Source organism: Amblyomma americanum, chromosome 10 (genome assembly GCF_052857255.1).
Source record: "Amblyomma americanum isolate KBUSLIRL-KWMA chromosome 10, ASM5285725v1, whole genome shotgun sequence".
NCBI classification, from domain to species: Eukaryota; Metazoa; Arthropoda; class Arachnida; order Ixodida; family Ixodidae; genus Amblyomma; species Amblyomma americanum.
The window spans coordinates 117,396,287-117,415,115 of NC_135506.1; the positions used below are offsets into that span (position 1 = coordinate 117,396,287).

Below are 18,829 nucleotides of genomic sequence, written 5' to 3' on the forward strand. Positions count from 1 at the left end.
ACCTGAACCGCGCCGTAAGGGAACGTTGATAAAGGAGGGACAATTTGAGTGAAAGAAGAAAGCAAGAAAGAGGCGCCGTAGCGGAGGTCTCCGGAATAATTTCGACCACCTCGGAATTTTTAACGTGCCCTGACATCGCACAGCACACCGGCGCCATTTGCGCTTCGCCTCCATCGAAACGCGACCGCCGTGGTTGGGTTCGAACCCGGATACTTCGGCTCTGTAGACGAGCGCCTTAACCTCTGAGCCACAGCGGCGGGTATGAAGATTCGTAAATAGGTGTAATTGGGGGTGCATGAGTCGCCAATTCGAATTCCTGCCGAAAAATAGGCTCTAACTTAACTAGTACGTTTATGCTGCATGAAACATTGAATTGTATCGCACCATCCGCAACATTTTGCGAAAAACGTTTCGCCCACAAATTTTATACGAATGTCGGTACAAAGTGGCCCGACTTTGACACCTGCCAGACGCGGATATATGTATACCGGATCGACGTAGTTTAGAGCTGTGATGCTCGGAGTTCACGCTGCCGCCTGTAATTATTTAACTCAAATATGAAAGCACCTCGGTCACCATGGCAAGCACTTGGAGGCCGCCACCTTATACCCCTGTCACACGGGCACTTTCGATCCTCATTGAGCTCGATCTGCATCGAGATTTTCGAGCACGCTCGAAACTTCCGGTGCTACACGGGCATTTTCAATGCTCATTGAGAAGTTTCCCTCATGTGTGTTAGGTGGCGCCAAATGTTCCGCCGACAGCCATAACAAGGCGATGTCCGGCAACACTGTGCAGTCGGGGGCAGCGGCAGCCAAATCCGTAGCCAAATCGTTACATTGCGTATCTGCGCCAGGTTTTGGTTTTTGAGGCGCACCTCTGCTGCTGTGCGATGCAACCCAAGGGCCCGCAACGCCTCCGCGATTTCTGCATAGACTGCGGCGTTTCTCTTCTGGCGCCGCAAATCATTTAGGCGGTCCTGCCAGCAGTCGATGAGAGCGGCTGTCTCGCGCTCGCTCCACAGTTTCCGCGCCGACGAGCAGGAGGACGCCATCTTTGTCTACACTGACGGCGAAGCTTGTAGCGTGGTGTAGAGATTATTTTCAAATGTTTGCATATAAGCAGGCATAGTACCTGAAAAATGTTCTGTATTACATTTTAATCAATCACAATAACAACAATTGTGGTTTGGTTTTGTTAACTTGTGTTTATTTTTATAGCTTCATGAGAGCGAGAGTTCTCGATTGTGCTTGGAACCTCAAGCACTCTTGAGGAATCGGCATCGAGTCAAGCAGGATCGAGCTCGATTGCGCTTGAATGTGGCCGTGTGACAACCGTCGATCTGCACTGAGTTCGATGAGCATTGACTCAATGAGGATCGAAAGTGCCCGTGTGACAGGGGTATTAGATTCTATCCGTGGAATCAGCCTTGAAGGCGCGTTCATTCGGAGGCGAACGACGTGAACATTCGGCGACGAGAGCGAGGGGAATCCGCTGCCGCGGCAGAGATTCCGCCGAAATACCCAGCGGAATCGGTCCAGGACCGAAGTCTGCCACCGGAAAAAAAATCCGCCGCATCTCGTCAGCCATTAGGAAGGCGAGTACGAAGATGGATTCCTACGGCGACAAACATGGCGGCGCCCTTCGATGCAGGACGCCTCGCTTCGGACTGAACTTATCGCTGTCACTGTCTTTTTGAGCGCGTTCACTGGTCATAAAAGAGCCAGCGGTCTTTCGCTTTGTCTCATCTCGCCCATAAGAAAACGTTTAAGTGATAAATTTGCTTTCTTTTTTTATTTCGGGTGACGATTCTTCCCCTTTTAGGCTTAAGAGGGGCGTCGGTTTGTTGACAACAATGGTTCCTCTCCTTACCACCAGATGGCGCCACTAGCGTTTAAAAAAGTGAGAGTGTTAGAAATGTAACGTCCGACAAAATAGCTCCTTCACTGTGCCGCGTTCGCCAATGCTCGTCGCGATATGCTCGCGGCCTATAGGGCGCAGGGCATACTACCAGACTATCAAGACGCTATTGTGGCCACAGGGCAGTGCGCGCACTCGTGAGCGAACTTTGGTGAGCCTCTGTGCATTACTCGAACACACGGGCTTGACGTCCCGTCTGTTCTCCGTCAGGTAGTTACAAGCAGTGACCGAACGCTCCGCGAGTTCTACCTTGCACGATTAATAACTGGACGCCCCCCTCCAGTTGTAACCAACGCAGTGCTGTGCGCGTGTGTGACTTAATTCCTCTAAAATGAACTAATCACGCGCACAACCTGGACACATTTCTTCTTGTGTAAATAGTTTGTACATATTACTTCTCCCCCTATCCTCTCTTCCTGTCCCCTCACCTCTTTCATTTCTCCATTCTGCCTGCTATCCTTTATTTCCGCTGCCCCAGCTCAGGTGCTTCAGTATCGATGGCAGATGCCGGGGCTAGCAAAAATCTTTTCCTTCCTTTTTACTATTATTTTTAATAAAACCACTGCCACCACCGACAAAATAGCTGCATTTAGCAATACGCAAGCGTGCATACGGTTTTGGTATGTAGACAGCATCGACTAACCTCTTGCCACGTCTGTGAACGCCGTGAGCAGAGGACACACAGAGGATGAGCGGTGGCCGGAAAGTGTGAACGAGACAGTATTTCGGCGGCCGCGGATTCCGCTCGCTCTCGCCGCCCAATGTCCAGGTGCGAACGCGCCATAACTCGGAGGCCCGAAAAGCGACCAACAGAGAAGACGCTCTAAAAATTCGGCAGAGACACGTAAGACTGACAAGGTCGCCTGGGGACTGGGGACGAGCGGGTTTCTCGAGCCGGCCTTGGTACAATAGAAGAACGTTCCCCCTCGTGCACGACCGGTCCTCATGGGACGGCACGGCGAGACTCCCAGCAGCGTGCGGGGCCAGTTATAAGTCATCTGCACGTGGTGGCAGCGACTGTACAGCGGCGACCGAAAGGGATTAGCACAGGTGTCGCGCCGTTCAGTATCCCCCGCCCCCCCCGTGTCCAGGGCGAGAGCTCAGATTGGAGCTTAATAATATTAATAATAATAACTTGTTTATTTCCATCAAGTGATGGGGGAGACTGCGGATAAAAGCCGCTTGACAACAAGCGACTTGACTGAAGCCCGCAGCCTCCCTACAAAGCAGGCAGCGATAGGACAACAACAACAAAAAAAAAAAAACTCGCAGAAAGCACAATATTCAAAATTAATGCACGCACACTTGATAGTCACAACATGTAAACATAACAAAAGGCAAGATAACACTTTTAGTTGTTATTGTAAGCAAGGATTGTTAATGAAATGTTGGCGTAGGGTTCGTACAGAAATCGTATGCAAATCTATACCTGATTTGTGAAATGAATTTAAAAGGGTTGGCAGTGTGTATGACACTTTTTGCCTGGAATAATTTACCCGCGCAGTGACCACTGTCCACGGTTCTGTGTAACGGGTGGTGTAGGAATGTGTGTTTTTATCGAGATCAGATAATTCATGAAAAAACTTGAGATTTTCTTTCACCTCCCGTTTGAAAGCCAGACTTAACTTATAGTTATAAAGATTAAACGCGCGTATTATGTCTGCTTTCGAAAATAGCTGTGAAGTATGGGAATGATACGGTACATTAAAAAGTGCTCGAACAATTTTTTTTTTGAAGTATATGTATTCTTTCAAGATTTGTACGTGTCGTGGTACCCCATACCAATACACAATAATACAAAGAAGAAAAAAAGAGAGTATTGTAAATAAGAAGCTTTATATTGAAAGGTAATATAGCTCTGTGTCGCGCCGTCATACCAACAACACGAGATAGCTTCCCTGACACAGATTCAATGTGCGCATCCCAAAGCATATTTTGTGTGACCATAACTCCAAGTATTTTAACACTACTATCTATTTCGATTTTTTCGTTCTCGTAAAGAAGGGTGATTAGACTGCTGTTTATTTGCTTCGATTTCGGTCTGAAAATTACGGCTTTTGTCTTTTTTGTATTAATTTGTAGACTGTTTGCTGCGGACCATTTATGAAGGGATCTTAGAGCAGAGTTGGCTTTATTCTGAAGGCTACTAGGTTCAGGTGATGAAAAAAATATACTAGCGTCATCAGCGTATAAAATGTATTTTGCATCTCTGTAGATATGAACTAAGTCATTTATATAGACTATAAAAAGGAACGGGCCAAGAATACTGCCTTGAGGAACACCTCTGTTGATTTGTTTCAAATCTGAACGGCAGTTCTCTATTTGTACATATTGATGGCGATGATCTAGGTACGATTTTATGAGATTTTGACTGTGTCCTCGAACGCCGTAAGTCTCAAGCTTTTCAAGTAATATGGAATGATGGATGCAATCAAATGCTTTAGTGAAATCTATGTAAAGGCCGAGCACAAAATTCTTGTTGTCAAATTGCGACAGAATAAATTCTTTTTGCTCAAGTAGTGCTAATTCCGTCGATCGGCGTTTTCTAAATCCAAACTGGGCAGAGGAAATAAGATTATGCTTATCAAAAAAATTAGACATTTGCATATGTATTAGCTTCTCTAATCCCTTGGATAGCACCGGTAAAATGGAAATAGGCCTGTAATTTTTGATATCGTTTACGTCACCTTTCTTAAACAGGACCGAAACTCTTGCAATCTGCATCCTCCTCGGAAAGATAGCGCTCACCAAAGACATATTAAAGATACAGGTGAGATATGGAGAAAGAATATCGAGCACATATTTGATTGGCCGGACCTGCATGCCTTCTACGTCGCAACTTGAGCTATTTTTGAGTGAAAGGAAAACTGACTGTACCTCAAGTTCCGTAAAAGGGCGAAAAAAAAAGTGAAAATTGATTTCTATCAGGCAGTAATGTCGAAATATCAGTCGATGCACAACTATTGGAGTAGCCCACAAAATAATCGTTAAACGTATTTGCTAGAGCAATTCCCGATATTTCTTTGCCACCAAGAAGTAGCTTTTCTACACGCGATGACGACCTGCGACGATTCAAGAGGGTATTTAACTTCTGCCATAAAATATCAGGTTTATTCGAGCAGCTGTCAAATTCGGCATGAAAATAGAATTTCCTATGCACATTTAGTTTTCTGTTCAGTTTGTTTCTAAATGATTTATATTCCTTTAATACGCATGGATCCTTGGTCTTAATAAACTTGTGGTAGAGTGCATTTTTATAATTTATTTGTTTTAACAATTCGGGAGTTATCCATGGCTTTCTTATCTTTTTACCCAGTCTAAACTTCTGTTCTGGGAAATGGCGCTTATATATTCGAGAGATCTCATCAATAAGCTTGCTGTACGCCATGTCTACGTTATCTGTTTCCAGAATTTCCTTCATGTCGCAACACTGTAACTCAGCTCTGAAACTATCTAAACCAGTCTGTGTAATGGTCTGGAGGGAAACGTACTGATGCTTTTTGTGTGATATAAGATTATGTTTTCTTAACAGAAAAAATATTGGAAGGTGGTCACTTAGGTCGTATGATATTACACCACTAGCAGCGTTTGTAGAATCGGCATTTGTAATAAACAGATCAAGCAGTGTTTCGCTTTCGGTTGTGATCCTAGTTGGCGCACGGATGACATTTTCATATCCGTTTGAGGTTAAAATGATTAGCATGGCCTTTTGCGGTGCAGAGATGGTCAACATGTCAATATTGAAATCCCCGGCAGACACCAAGTAATTACCAGTTTCTGAAGTAAATGACAGCAGTTGCTCATAAAAAGAAAAGAAGCTAGAAAGGTTTCCATGTGGTGGTCTGTAGCAAACAGAAAACGTATAGTCATTCACGCAAGCTGTTATAATTTCAAAATCATCACAGCAGATACAAAAGTCGGAAAGCAACTCGCAGTTCACATGCTCACTTAACAACAGCATTACACCACCGCCCCGACGATTTGTTCGATTCACACTGTACGACCGGTAGGACGGAAAATTGGGCAGCTCGCGGTCATCCCTGCACCAAGTTTCACTAAGCATGACTGCATCAAACAAAAAATTAAAACCAGTGATGAAGTCATTTATGTCGGTTTCTTTGCTGTACAGCGAGCGAACGTTTAGGTGAAGGCATTTCAATGAAACAGCATGGTGACTTGAGACAAAGGTGTTTAACTCATGCGGAAGAATATGACTGTGACTAGCCATTTTTAACAAAAATTAATCTTGACACGGTCTATAGTCAGCAGGCTTAGGTTGGAAGGTCTGACCTGTGACGCACTACTACCACAGAGTCACCGTCGGCTTTGCGCAGCAAGATTTTTCCGTTCCTGTGCCACACGTACTTGCACTCGTTTTGTTTGGCCCAATCCTTAGCCTCTCGAAGCAGTTGCCGGCTTTGACTGGTCATGTTTTCTTGAATGAACAGGTTAGATTTCTCTTCTTTTAGTTTAGATCGGTTATTCAGCCATTGATCTCTGATAGATTGCCTGATACACCGAACGATTATACCTGGTATTTTTCCAGGTTTGCATGGGAGGCGGTGAATAGCGGCGACGTCTGTTTCAGCAAGTGCAGGAACCTCAATCAAACTGGCAACAGAGTTTACTTTTAGAAGCAAATTTTCATTCTCAGAAACACCAACACCGTGAATTTCTAAATTTATCTTCCGGTTTCTCCACTCTAAGTCGTTCAAATCTGCCTCAAGTCTTCTAGTTGCATCGTCACAAGCGCGAGTGTTCTGTTCAAGGTGTTGTAGCCTTTTCCGTATTTCTTTCGATTCTTTTTCCTGCGCAGCTAGTCGCGTCAACATTTCGTCGTACTTGTCCGACATGAGCTGCACCGACCGTTCGATGCTTGGCACAGTTTCTTTGAGCGGCAACAACTCGTCCAACTTTTGGCTTATAACAGCTAGAATAGACCTGATATCAGTAAGTTCTTCAGCTGTCGGTCTCCCTTCTGTGCTTTCGGCATTTTTTCCATCATCTTTGCAGATAGAGCAGGTCCACTTTTGTTTGGCGGATTCAGTTTTCTTTTTATACTGTTTTTCCGATATTCCGGCACATGCTCCAACATGGAAAAAGTGGCTACATTCACCACACGACAGAGACAGTTCATCCAGGCTAATAGGCTCGTTACACGCAGGACATACATTGTGCGCAGGCATAGAAGCAGAAAATGCAGCACAGAGAAACAAAAAAAAATTCAATTTTACGTGGCAGCAGCGGAAGAATAGAAAGCACACTAAGAACGAGAGCAAATTTTTACAGGGCGTGGACTAACCTGCATAGACAGGCGACAATCAACAGATGTGCCGTGTGCGCTACCGCTGCTGCCAATAGGTTGCTGTCCTCAGGGGTCGACGGCTTTCTAGCGAAGACAGGTGATGGTAGTGGCACCCAGCGGTGAAAATCGTTGGTTTCCTCAGCTGGAGATAGCAGCACAGTCGAGCAATCACCACGTGCAGGTGACACACGGCGCGATGCAGCACGATAGCCGGGAGATGGGCGTCACGTAGGCTACAGCCAGGAAGACAGCGGCCGATGAAGAATCTGCGTAGACAGGCGACAATCAACAGATGTGCCGTGTGCGCTACCGCTGCTGCCAATAGGTTGCTGTCCTCAGTGGTCGACGGCTTTCTAGCGAAGACTGGTGATGGTAGTGGCACCCAGCGGTGAAAATCGTTGGTTTCCTCAGCTGGAGATAGCAGCACAGTCGAGCAATCACCACGTGCAGGTGACACACGGCGCGATGCAGCACGATAGCCGGGAGATGGGCGTCACGTAGGCTACAGCCAGGAAGACAGCGGCCGATGAAGAATCTGCGTAGACAGGCGACAATCAACAGATGTGCCGTGTGCGCTACCGCTGCTGCCAATAGGTTGCTGACCTCAGGGGTCGACGGCTTTCTAGCGAAGACTGGTGATGGTAGTGGCACCCAGCGGTGAAAATCGTTGGTTTCCTCAGCTGGAGATAGCAGCACAGTCGAGCAATCACCACGTGCAGGTGACACACGGCGCGATGCAGCACGATAGCCGGGAGATGGGCGTCACGTAGGCTACAGCCAGGAAAACAGCGGCCGATGAAGAATCTGCGTAGACAGGCGACAATCAACAGATGTGCCGTGTGCGCTACCGCTGCTGCCAATAGGTTGCTGTCCTCAGGGGTCGACGGCTTTCTAGCGAAGACTGGTGATGGTAGTGGCACCCAGCGGTGAAAATCGTTGGTTTCCTCAGCTGGAGATAGCAGCACAGTCGAGCAATCACCACGTGCAGGTGACACACGGCGCGATGCAGCACGATAGCCGGGAGATGGGCGTCACGTAGGCTACAGCCAGGAAGACAGCGGCCGATGAAGAATCTGCGTAGACAGGCGACAATCAAAAGATGTGCCGTGTGCTCTACCGCTGCTGCCAATAGTCATGCGTAAAGGCCGCTGGCACGGTGGTTGTGCAATTCCCGGGTGGCGCCATACAGCGAGTTCAGTAATGTCAACAGCACTGACATCCTTGCGCGGGTGCGATACGCGAGGGTTCGTGCCTGACCTTGGTAGACACGGCAGCGGGGATGGTGGCGATGATGGCGGGGACGGGAAGACACATTCTTGCAAGAATTGGAGGGCCCGCACATGAGGCCCAGCTGTGTGATGGTGTCACCAGAATGGCGAGAGTGTGTGTGCAAGGTGTTTCGTGGCGATCTCCCAGGGAAAGGGGGAACACTTCCGGGGGCAGGGGGGGGGGGGCTGTGGCGCTCCAGCGCTCAACCTCAACCTCCAGCAAGGCTGGAAATTAGGCAACGGGGAGTAGGGAGGTTAGCTTTGGGAGCACATGGCAATACACCAAATCAGGGGGTACAGGGTGATATGGGATGGGCGTCTTTCGAGAGCAGAGAGGCTAGCAGTAAGATAGCATTTGAGGAACGATTGAGAAGGATGGAGGAAAAGCGGTGGGCTAGGAAAGTTTTCAGATACTTGTATATAAAGAATGTTGACACGAAATGGAGAAAGCGAACTAGAAAATTGACAAGCAAATATCTGGACAGCAGTAAGGGGGCAAATCAGCAATTATCGGTTAAGAAAAAGGTTAAAGGAACAGAGAGAGCTTTGTGGAAAACAGGGATGCTGACGAAATCAGCACTAGAAACATACCGGACCTTTAAACAGGAAATTGTCAAAGAAAATATCTATGATAATTGTAGGGGAAGTTCTTTGTTGTTTCAGGCCAGGACTGGAGTTTTGCGGACTAAGACGTATAGAGTCAGGTACCAGGAGATAGACACTTTGTGCATTGCGTGCGGAGAGGAGGAGGAAACGGCTGAACACTTGATACTTTTCTGTAAAGGGCTTCACCCTACAGTGGAAGGCAGCGGGGCTGACTTACCCAAGGCATTGGTGTTTAGGGATAGTGAAGGGAAAGTGGATTTAAGAGGTTAGAAGTAACCAAGCGAAGGTTATCTGATTGGTGGCTAAAAGCAAGACAGGAGTAAAATTTCACAAGACATGGCTAGGTGGCTTGAGCCACCGCCCGATGTAAAGGGTTCAGCCGTATCCATCCATCCATCCATCCATCCATCCATCCATTGGAACCTATTGGTGTTATTTGTTTTGTAACGTTATTTAATCGTCTATTTTAAAGCAAATAGAGGGTCCGAATGATGATGTATACAAACAAATTTCAACTTGTAGCCTGATGCTTGTCTGGGAAGCTTCTTCCAAGTGTCGACTGATAGAAAGAACCTATATATGAAGACATACAGCTGGTGCATTGACGCCCACCAAACCACACACGCGCGCTTATGACAACACCTGGAACGCTCTACGACGGACGGTTTCATCACAATTTTAGCCCGGAAGCACTGATACGATCGTCAGGGGCAAGCAAAAATCTTGCTTCTGCATCGCTTGTTGCCACAACAAATGTTCCGAAAATTTTAAGCCTACGTATAGCTATTGTGTGTATCCTGTTGTGCATCCCTCGTTGCTATAAGAACTGTGACGCCAAGCGGGAAGAATTTGGCCTGGGCAGCTTCTGAAATTTGACCTTGGCCGATTTAGACTAAAATCAATGTCCAACCATAATCGAGCGTGCCCGACATGATGGCTACCTCCAGATATATACCGGCCCTTGTCAAAATTTTCCTTTTTCCCCAAATGTTCCCCATTGGTTTTTTATGGCAGTCTTAACTACTCGTTGTGAGCGATGGACAAACTTCATACTAACCATTACCTTCAATACATCTATAACAGTGCCTACAATATTCCACACTTGCCTGAAAACTAAAATTGACGCCCACGAATCCTTGACTTCAAGAGGTTATGTCATTCCTGCGCTATCGATCTGCGCCCACACAATGCGCCAGCGACGACTAATGAGAGAACAACCTGTACGTGCCGCAACTGTGGATTATTGAAGCTACTGTTTTAGAAACTGGATCGTCCAGTCCTTCGATGCATAGTAAATTCCTTTAAAGTCTGTCCATTGCAGGCATCAAATAGTTAAGACTGCAATATAAAACCAATGCGGATCGTTTCTAACGATAGCAAAAACGTTAAAAGCGAAAAATTCAAGCAGATCTGTGGATAAACATTGCGTACATAAACCATTTTGCGTTGAAAAATGCGCTTTTCCAGAATTTATGGACATGTCAAAGCTTTTCGTAACTTTCGATCACGTGAGTGGAAGTTCTGGGCGCATGCCCTGTAGCAATTCTCATAGGCGCTTGCTCTGCAACTCAGCAATCACATAAATGTGCACTGCCTTCACTGCCCGCTAGCCGGACCTGCAAGCCATTTGAACAGAGGAGTAACGCTTCTGGTTTCGCGTTCTTATTGTTCTCGTCCGCCGTAGCACGCATATACCTCTATGCCGCCACGTTGGCTCAGTAGTTACGACGCCCCGAAAGTAGTTACGGTGACCCGAAAGGCGCCGCTTTTTACCCCGGCCGCGGCACTCGAATTTCGCTTAAATTCAAAAAGCTTGTGTACAGTGCGATGTTAGTGCACGTTAAAGAACCCCTGGCGGTCGAAAAATCTGGAGCCCTTCACTGCAGCGTCCCTCATAGCCTGAGTCACTTTGGGACGTTAAACATCCATAAACCAAGCCATAAGCCACACACCAAGTTTTAATAGACGTAATCTTTTCAACTTCTCTTCCTCTCTTTCTTCTTTCACTCCCTCCTATATCCCTTCCCTTACGGCGCGGTTCAGGTGTCCAAAGATATATGAGACAGATACTGCGCCATTTCCTTTCCCCAAAAAACCAATTATTATTATTATTATTATTATTATTATTATTATTATTATTATTATTATTATTATTATTATTATTCTCTGCATAGATATCTTAAATAAATGACTGTGCCTTCTCGCTTCCAGTTTTACGCTAGCTAAAGACTCTAGAGTGCACGCACACCAACGAATATAAAAGACAGGCTGTAGCACTCAGTGACGCATCCCGCCAGATATCCCTCGTTTCCCTATCAGTGCGCAGTGTTATGTCCGTCAACCAAGGAGGAACAGAAAATCCAATCATCTGACATGGCATGGTCCACTGTAACTTTCTCGCGAGATCATTGCTACCCTTCCTGCAGTCACCCGTTATGTGGAAGTGACGACAACGACTTTGGGGCCGCCGATCGATACTGAGGACCCGCTGGTTCGGCTGTCGGCCTGGGACAAGGGCGAGATCAAGCTGGTGTACGGGTGGACACCGCCCCAAACAGCGGACATAACGACCTCTCCTGAGTCGAACTTAACGGGCACGGCGAACTCTACGGATCTTGTTCCCGAGACGTACTCGGAGGATGGTCCGGAGAACTCCACGGAGGTTGCACCGGAGACGTACTCCGAGGTTGGTCCGGAGAACTCTACGCAGGTGGATCCTGAGGTGATCAGTTTGGACACGAGCACCAAGGTCACGAGCGAGGACTCCAACGGCACTACCACAATGCCGCAGAATTCCACCCTGGCTTCTCCTCAAGTGGCCTTCTTGGTGGAAGAACCTCAGCAGCCTGCACAGAACAACGCCTAGGCTAACGGCGAGGTGAGTGCGGCTTACACTCTGGGAGGCAGTAAGTTCTAGTGCGAAAGCACTACTTCACGAGGTCAATCCGGTTGACATGTTTGTGCGATGCTTGATCTTGACGGGGACCTTGGGCAAACAATAAATAAATAAAATAAATATTGAGGCGACTGGAATTTGAACCTGCGGCAACGCGAACAGATCAGTTTCGCTGACGACTGCACGAGGGCACTACGCTATCATAGAAGCCGATCGCGTCTCACGTTAAACTTTCGCGCTGTGCATTGCACATCGTCATCTTCGTCAACTAATACTGCCATCAAACTAATATTCTCTCTCTGAGCTATGTGGCGGTAGTGACAGGTGTGCCCTGCATGCACATTGGAGTGGACAGCGTTGTGGGAGAAAAAAGGACATAGAGGAATGTGCACTGGCATTGACAACATTGCTGAAGGAACGTGGCACTGGAACATAGGCCGCCGGCGCACATTAAATCAATTGCCATTGACGACGAAAAAGTTGAAGCGCATAACTGGCTCCCTTTTTCAATGGACATCTCGATCGCGCTTTCAGGTACGTGGCGGTGGTGTCCACCTGCAGAAAACTGCGCTGTCGCACAGTATTTCGTACTTATCAACGCTAACCCATCAGCCACTTTTGTTATTCGTCCCTTTAATCAGCACGACATTAGTAATAGCTTTTCGCTAGGCGTAGGCACTGAAGCGCACCAAGTTGATGTTGGTACATTGGGCGCGACCCCTGACGCACAAATGTGAGACGTATTTGTTGCTCTGCGTGAGTTCCAAATGGTGAAGCAGTAAGGCTTCGGATCTTGAGAGTAGGGTTGTGAGAATATTCTAAATATTCAATATTATTCGAAACGAGTCGAATACACGCTCAAGTTTTCGAATACTTTTCGAATAATTTGCGCGATGTTTCAATAATGCGCGCCGTATTTTAAATCATCGACTTTTCCAAAAGCGCGGCCCACTTCGACTCCGCACAGAATACTGACGCGATCAGTCTGCACGGAATGGAGGGTTCCGCGCCACGACGCGGTGCGTTCAAATTGCGTCATTCGTAATTCCGATGCACGGCCTCCAAGACCGAGCGACACATACGTGCTCAGGCATATTGAGCAAACCATTCTTCAATGCCGATCTCTGAGGCCGTTACTCATATTTAGCTCTTGCCCATCTTATCTACTCAGGCGTGGTACAATGCTAGGATAAAGTCAAGCAGGCAGTGGCAGATACTCCTCAAAGGAGGCCCACCAGCGATTGGCATTGATCGGTTCTCATTACGCCATGGTTACTCGCCTAGCATCGAATTGCAGGTGAGTGGGAAGTGACTCTACGAATTGGGCTTAAACGCGAGTCATGACAATCGGTCGATGCCATTGGCTGGAGTCCGGCCTGTAAGGGCATTTGCCGCTGCCTTCTTGACTTGCATCCTAGCACAGATCATTAGCGGCCGTCGATAGTAGCGAAATGTAGTTTTGATTTAGCCATAATACGATGATCTAGAGTGTGGGGTTGTAATATGAGGGATAAATACGTTCTCCGCGCTTAACCGCAGCTGACACAGTTCAAAGCCGCCCGGACCCCGCCCCGTGATGGCGAGTGCTACCTAGCGCACGGCCACCACGGCGGGCCTTGCTCGGAGGGGAAACAAAGGAACGACACACTAGCTGACATATACAAGGCATATTTATTGCAACACCAACAATAACGCCACCTAGTTACAGAATACGCTAAGAAATCGAAGTCGTCCGACTCAGGTTATGGGCGAATGTTCGGCCACGCTAGGAGGGGAGCACGGTGTAAAAATAGACTCCCACCATGGGCGGGGGAGGAGCTCCGAGGCAGGACGGGACGAGTTGAGGGGGAAATGTTCACCCAAGGGGAAAATGTTCAGCCGGAGAGCGGAGCGCTGCGTCGGAACGTCAGCGCGCGCCAGCAATCACGCCGTCCGTGACGCTCGTGCAGCTGCGATGCCGGTGCCTTCCCTTGTCAGTTAAGGTAACTTTGAAAGGTACCGCAGGAAACAAGCCCTAAAGGGGACGAAGCGGGGCGTGTCCCTACAAGAGTTACGAGGCACTTTTAGCATACCCTGTTAGCGTTACCATTATCAAAGTACCGCGAGCCCGCCCACCATCAATGTGCATCCGGTGATTGGTGCCGCTGAGGCAGGCGTCCGCACAGCTGCCGGATACCTGGCGCTATCTGCCGACCTCAATGCTATCTGCGCATGCGCACGGAACGCGGTATGCTAAAGATGTGTACTGCTCGAGCTTGTGATGCGTACCGTGTAGTGGCGATCAGGGCTGCGTCTTTTGACAACTACAACTCCACATTTTAAAGTGCCGCACAGATGAACCGCCGCTAGCGCTTCGCTGTTTCGCAGGATTATTAAATTTGACATTTTATGGTATGCAAGTTTTCAAGTCCCGCAGCGACACATGGACTGTGAGGGGCACTGTAGCGATGGGCTCCGGATTAATTTATACCACCTGAGGTTGCGCTGTTTTGCGTTGTGATGATCAAGAATTGAGGTTGTTTAGCGCATGGTGACATCGCACAGCACACGGGCGTTTGGCATTCCACATGCATCAAATTGTGGCCACTGTGATCTGGATTCAGTTCCGCGATCCTTGTGACCCGTGCCGAACGCCAAAGGAACTAAGCCACCGCGATGTGTGATTACTCGTTTTGTACAAATATTCGCGCCTGTAACGAATATTCGGAGAACTATTCGATTCGTAACAGCTTTAAGGCTCCCGTTCTGCAGAAAGTCGGGCGTCGTTGCCGCTGCGAGCGACAAATAGGCTGGCGTAGGGTAGTCCAGGCGGGCACCCCCAGAAAAGTAACCTAGGTGGGCTACCTAGGTCACGTGACCCTCTGGCGTCATGAGAGCCTGCCCTCCGGATTGTCAGAAAACTAAGGACCCTGACATATGCGGCAGTTAAATTAATGCTTGATCGCTAGAGGCAGCTCAGGAAGAGCAAATTGGGTTGCACAGTTTCCACCACCAGTGGCAACACGTGCCATAGCAGCGCTGCGGCGCATCCCTTAACCGGTGCACCACTCTGCCAGGAATGGTGTGATGACATCCAGATGTGCACATGAATGTAAAGTTGAGAGCGACCATCTGCGTATATGGGAATTAACTCATTACGATATATCACGTCATACCCTTTAGGCGGAACTTAAGTGTCCGTTCCAATTTTTCTGCTTCGTATTCGGCTGGGTTTTTAGGAACACTGTTCGCATTCATTTCGGCAGCAAAGCTAATTCATTCTTATTCAAGTTTGAAAAAGTACTATTGGCATGCCAATACTTTACAGGTTGCATTTAATTCCAACTCGATGGTGGAGAGGGACAGAAGCGGTTAGCTTTCACGACAGAGAGGCTGCCAATTCTCCATTTCTGTACGGGCGGTGAGAGCTGCAGCCTAGCTGGTAAGCACACTGTATGAGAAGCGAACGGAATCATTATGGATAGAGCTGCTGCCAATATTCAGACTTTTGTACCCGTTGACGAGATACGCTGTTCTGGCGTAAGTACGAGCAGTTTAAACCAGTATTCAAAGGATCGATCCGCTTGACTGCGCATCAACGCGAGAGAGGATAAGCTTGGAGGTTAGGCCCTGCTTTATGACTTCTGTGCCATTTGATCCACATGCTCGCGCGCCAGCTGCTCAGCATGAGTGCCGGTTCGGCATATAACTATTCGGCGCATTTTTCGGTATCTTTATCTATCATCGTGTTCTTGTTTCCATTGCCCCAGGTGCTACGATATTTACATGGCACGGTCCACGACCTAACCTCCTCTAAACAACAGCGGATTCGCGTGATAAGCGTGCAACTCTCGCTTCCATGAACGCGAAGGTAGAGTGTTGGTGACCAATTTCGAAATCCCGTCGTTCTCCAGCGCGCATCGAACTTTCTGCACACGAAGTGATATCTTTATTTCGTCCCCAGTAACCGCTTCAACCGCTAAGCGAATGGGACAGGCTACCTTTCTATAGGCACAAAGTTTATTATTGAGTCTTTTGCTAACCTGAGATGTCGGAAAGCACTGCATTAAAAAAACGACATGCAAAAGAGTGCAACTCTGAAAGCAGCAAAGCTGTATTAGTCTCTGAATTTCGGTGGTTGCCGGTTTGCAGCTGGCACATGCCTCGTTGAATTGGCGAACTCTCCGCCCTTCTTTTTTAAAGGGCAGGATTGCATGCAACTTGGGGGCGTGACCAGTAATAACCTCTGGATTTTTGACAGAGAGTGATGGCGTTCCCAGACATGCCTAACATTTCCGCACAAAAGCATTGCTGAGTGCGAAACCGTTTATGAATGTCATTTTTTCATATATGGCATGATTTCACTGTAACGATCAATATATTCGCAGATCGTCCGTCAGCAGTCTTCACTTTTTTTTAATATTATAAACATTTTCGCTACGGTCAGAAGCGTTCCCGATTGCTTTTCTATCGCCGTCTTAAATGCTCGATGCGATCCACGGAAAGAAACGCTTCCAAAGAAATGTTCTGCTACAGATCAGAAGAAGGGACCCTTCAATATTTCCAAAACACTGTCCTGCACATTTACAATTTTCGATACTTTTCTCCGAGAATGTCGGACATGGCCTGGGTAAGGGACATGGCATTTTGGAATGTCTTCAGGAAGTAGAGCTCTGGCATGGGGGGGGGGGGGGGGGGGGGGGTCATATTCACTGAAATAGACTCACTCTTGTACGGCCGAGAATCATCTCCGGGTGTGAAATTACTCATTGGAGCTGGGGGAACAGCTTGTTTTGATGAGAAACTCTTAAGCGCATTTCACTGGCACTTGTGTACAGTTCACTGAGATATCAGGGATTAAACAGGATGTCGATGCCGAACTGGCTGCTGCAGTTACGAATTTGTGACTGCAATGCGCTTGTGTGCTGCGAAAAAGCCGGGGAAACCAGCAGAAAACAGAGGTATAAAACTTTAGCAGGAGCAACGAATGAGCTATTGGTCGAACCGACCGGAATACGCACCCTAAGAATTATGAATGCGTTTTTGCCCTTATGCGATACAATAAATTGGGAGTACAAGGGACTGAATGAAGGAATAAAGCCCGAAATTGACTTCACAACGTGCGCCCACATCTATGCATCGTACAGGGCGTTAGAGGTGTTAGGCAAGATGATGTGTAACGACCCGTGGAATTCTGGCGTCTAGAAGTAATCCTGAGAAAAAAAAAATTATGTGGGAAAAGGAGATAAATGGGTTACCCGGCGGAGAAAGGAGGGTGGTTCTGAATCTTGCTAGAGAACATTTATTTGACTGTAACCAAGAAAGAATAAGACAGCCTGGCATATAATATCAAGGTGCGCCATTGAAAAGGGAATGGAATATCAAATAATGGAAAGTAGGTGTCCTTGCTATCAAAAAGCACAATTTTGTTCTACCGTATTCGGACATGAACTTTTAGTAACCGGAGTACCCCGGGTTCGAACCCGACCGCGGCGGCTGCGTTTTTATGGAGGAAAAACGCTAACGCGCCCGTGTGCTGTGCGATGTCAGTGCACGTTAAAGATCCCCAGGTGGTCGAAATTATTCCGGAGCCCTCCACTACGGCACCTCTTTATTCCTTTCTTCTTTCACTCCCTCCTTTATCCCTTCCCTTAAGGCGCGGTTCAGGTGTCCAACGATATATGAGACAGATACTGCGCCATTTCCTTTCCCCCAAAACCAATTATTATTATTATTATTATTATTATTGTAGTAACGAAATTTCAGGTAGTAAATTGCATTGCTTTTTGTTGCAGCGGCAGAACTACAGGAAAAGTAAGGAAAAATACAACAGTAGTGCAGAAAATACTGCAATACTAAAGAATGATCTGTCGTTATGAAAGGGGATAGAGACAAATTTGTAGTATTTGGGCGCAGTACTGTGGTCTTCTTCGACTGGGCGGAAAATACGCATCTCGCGTGACAAATATTTCTCACGTAGCCATAAATGCGCCTAAAATGTTCGAGGTGTTTGAACGCCCGTTTTGACAGAGTTCGTTTATGTGATTAGATGGTTTTCGTAAGTTTCACTGAATGGCCTGTCATGCTGCTGCCGCACCACGAGCGTTGCGTCACTGCGCCACCGGTGTGGCTTACATGGAAAGCCGGCTTTCCGCCAATTGGAAGCACGGTGCGCCGCAAGTTGCGTTAATGATGATGATGATGATGATGATGATGATGATGATGATGATGTGATGATGATGATGAGCCATTGCGTCTTCTTCTTCGCTCAGCTCCTAGACGGACAAGGCGACGGCGACAGTGCTTGGGCACCGACCTCGACGCCACAGAACTACTTCAGAACAGCGCGATCTCCTCACAAGTGTCTCTGCATCAGATGAACTCGGTTTCCATGACAAGCATTCATTTAGTTACAGGGGTAAAAAGAAAAACAGCTAACTGTGCATTCCCCGCCTCGATTTGTGAAAAGGAGTTACACTTAAACCAGCCTCTCTGCCCTGCATATGTGGCGTCATGAAAGTTAAACGTACGCGAGTAATGATTAACGCAAATAGCTTATTTATTTTAGAATATAGATTAGCGAACTGTTATGATTACGTTTCGGTGTTCAAAAGAATTTAAGTTTAAAATCCTACGGCAGCGATAAACTTTCTGGTCCAATTTTTGTTCAAATGCATTGCGCAATGTAAGGTTAGTCCCTTCTGCGAAATTAAAAAAAAATCGGTATTTTGTGACACCTATTGTTTCTCTCATTGTAGTGATGAAATAAATAGTTCGATTAGCAGGCTTTTTTATTTCGGAATAAATTATTCTCAAACAACGTTAACACTCACGCAAACTGGACATCAGTCGTGT

At 47.2% G+C, this 18,829-nt stretch overlaps 1 protein-coding gene across 2 annotated transcripts in view; it reads left to right on the forward strand.

Annotated features, from left to right (window-relative positions):
• Positions 1-18,600, forward strand: part of LOC144107017 (uncharacterized) — a 70,066-nt gene extending 51,466 nt beyond the window's left edge. For both annotated transcript variants that reach the window (XM_077640000.1, XM_077640001.1), the window contains 2 exons: positions 11,526-11,977; positions 18,247-18,600. In XM_077640000.1, the coding sequence (XP_077496126.1) occupies positions 11,526-11,965 (440 nt within the window). In that variant the 3' untranslated portion in view covers positions 11,966-11,977; positions 18,247-18,600. The remainder of the gene's footprint in view (positions 1-11,525; positions 11,978-18,246) is intronic.
• Positions 18,601-18,829: the final 229 nt, after the last annotated feature.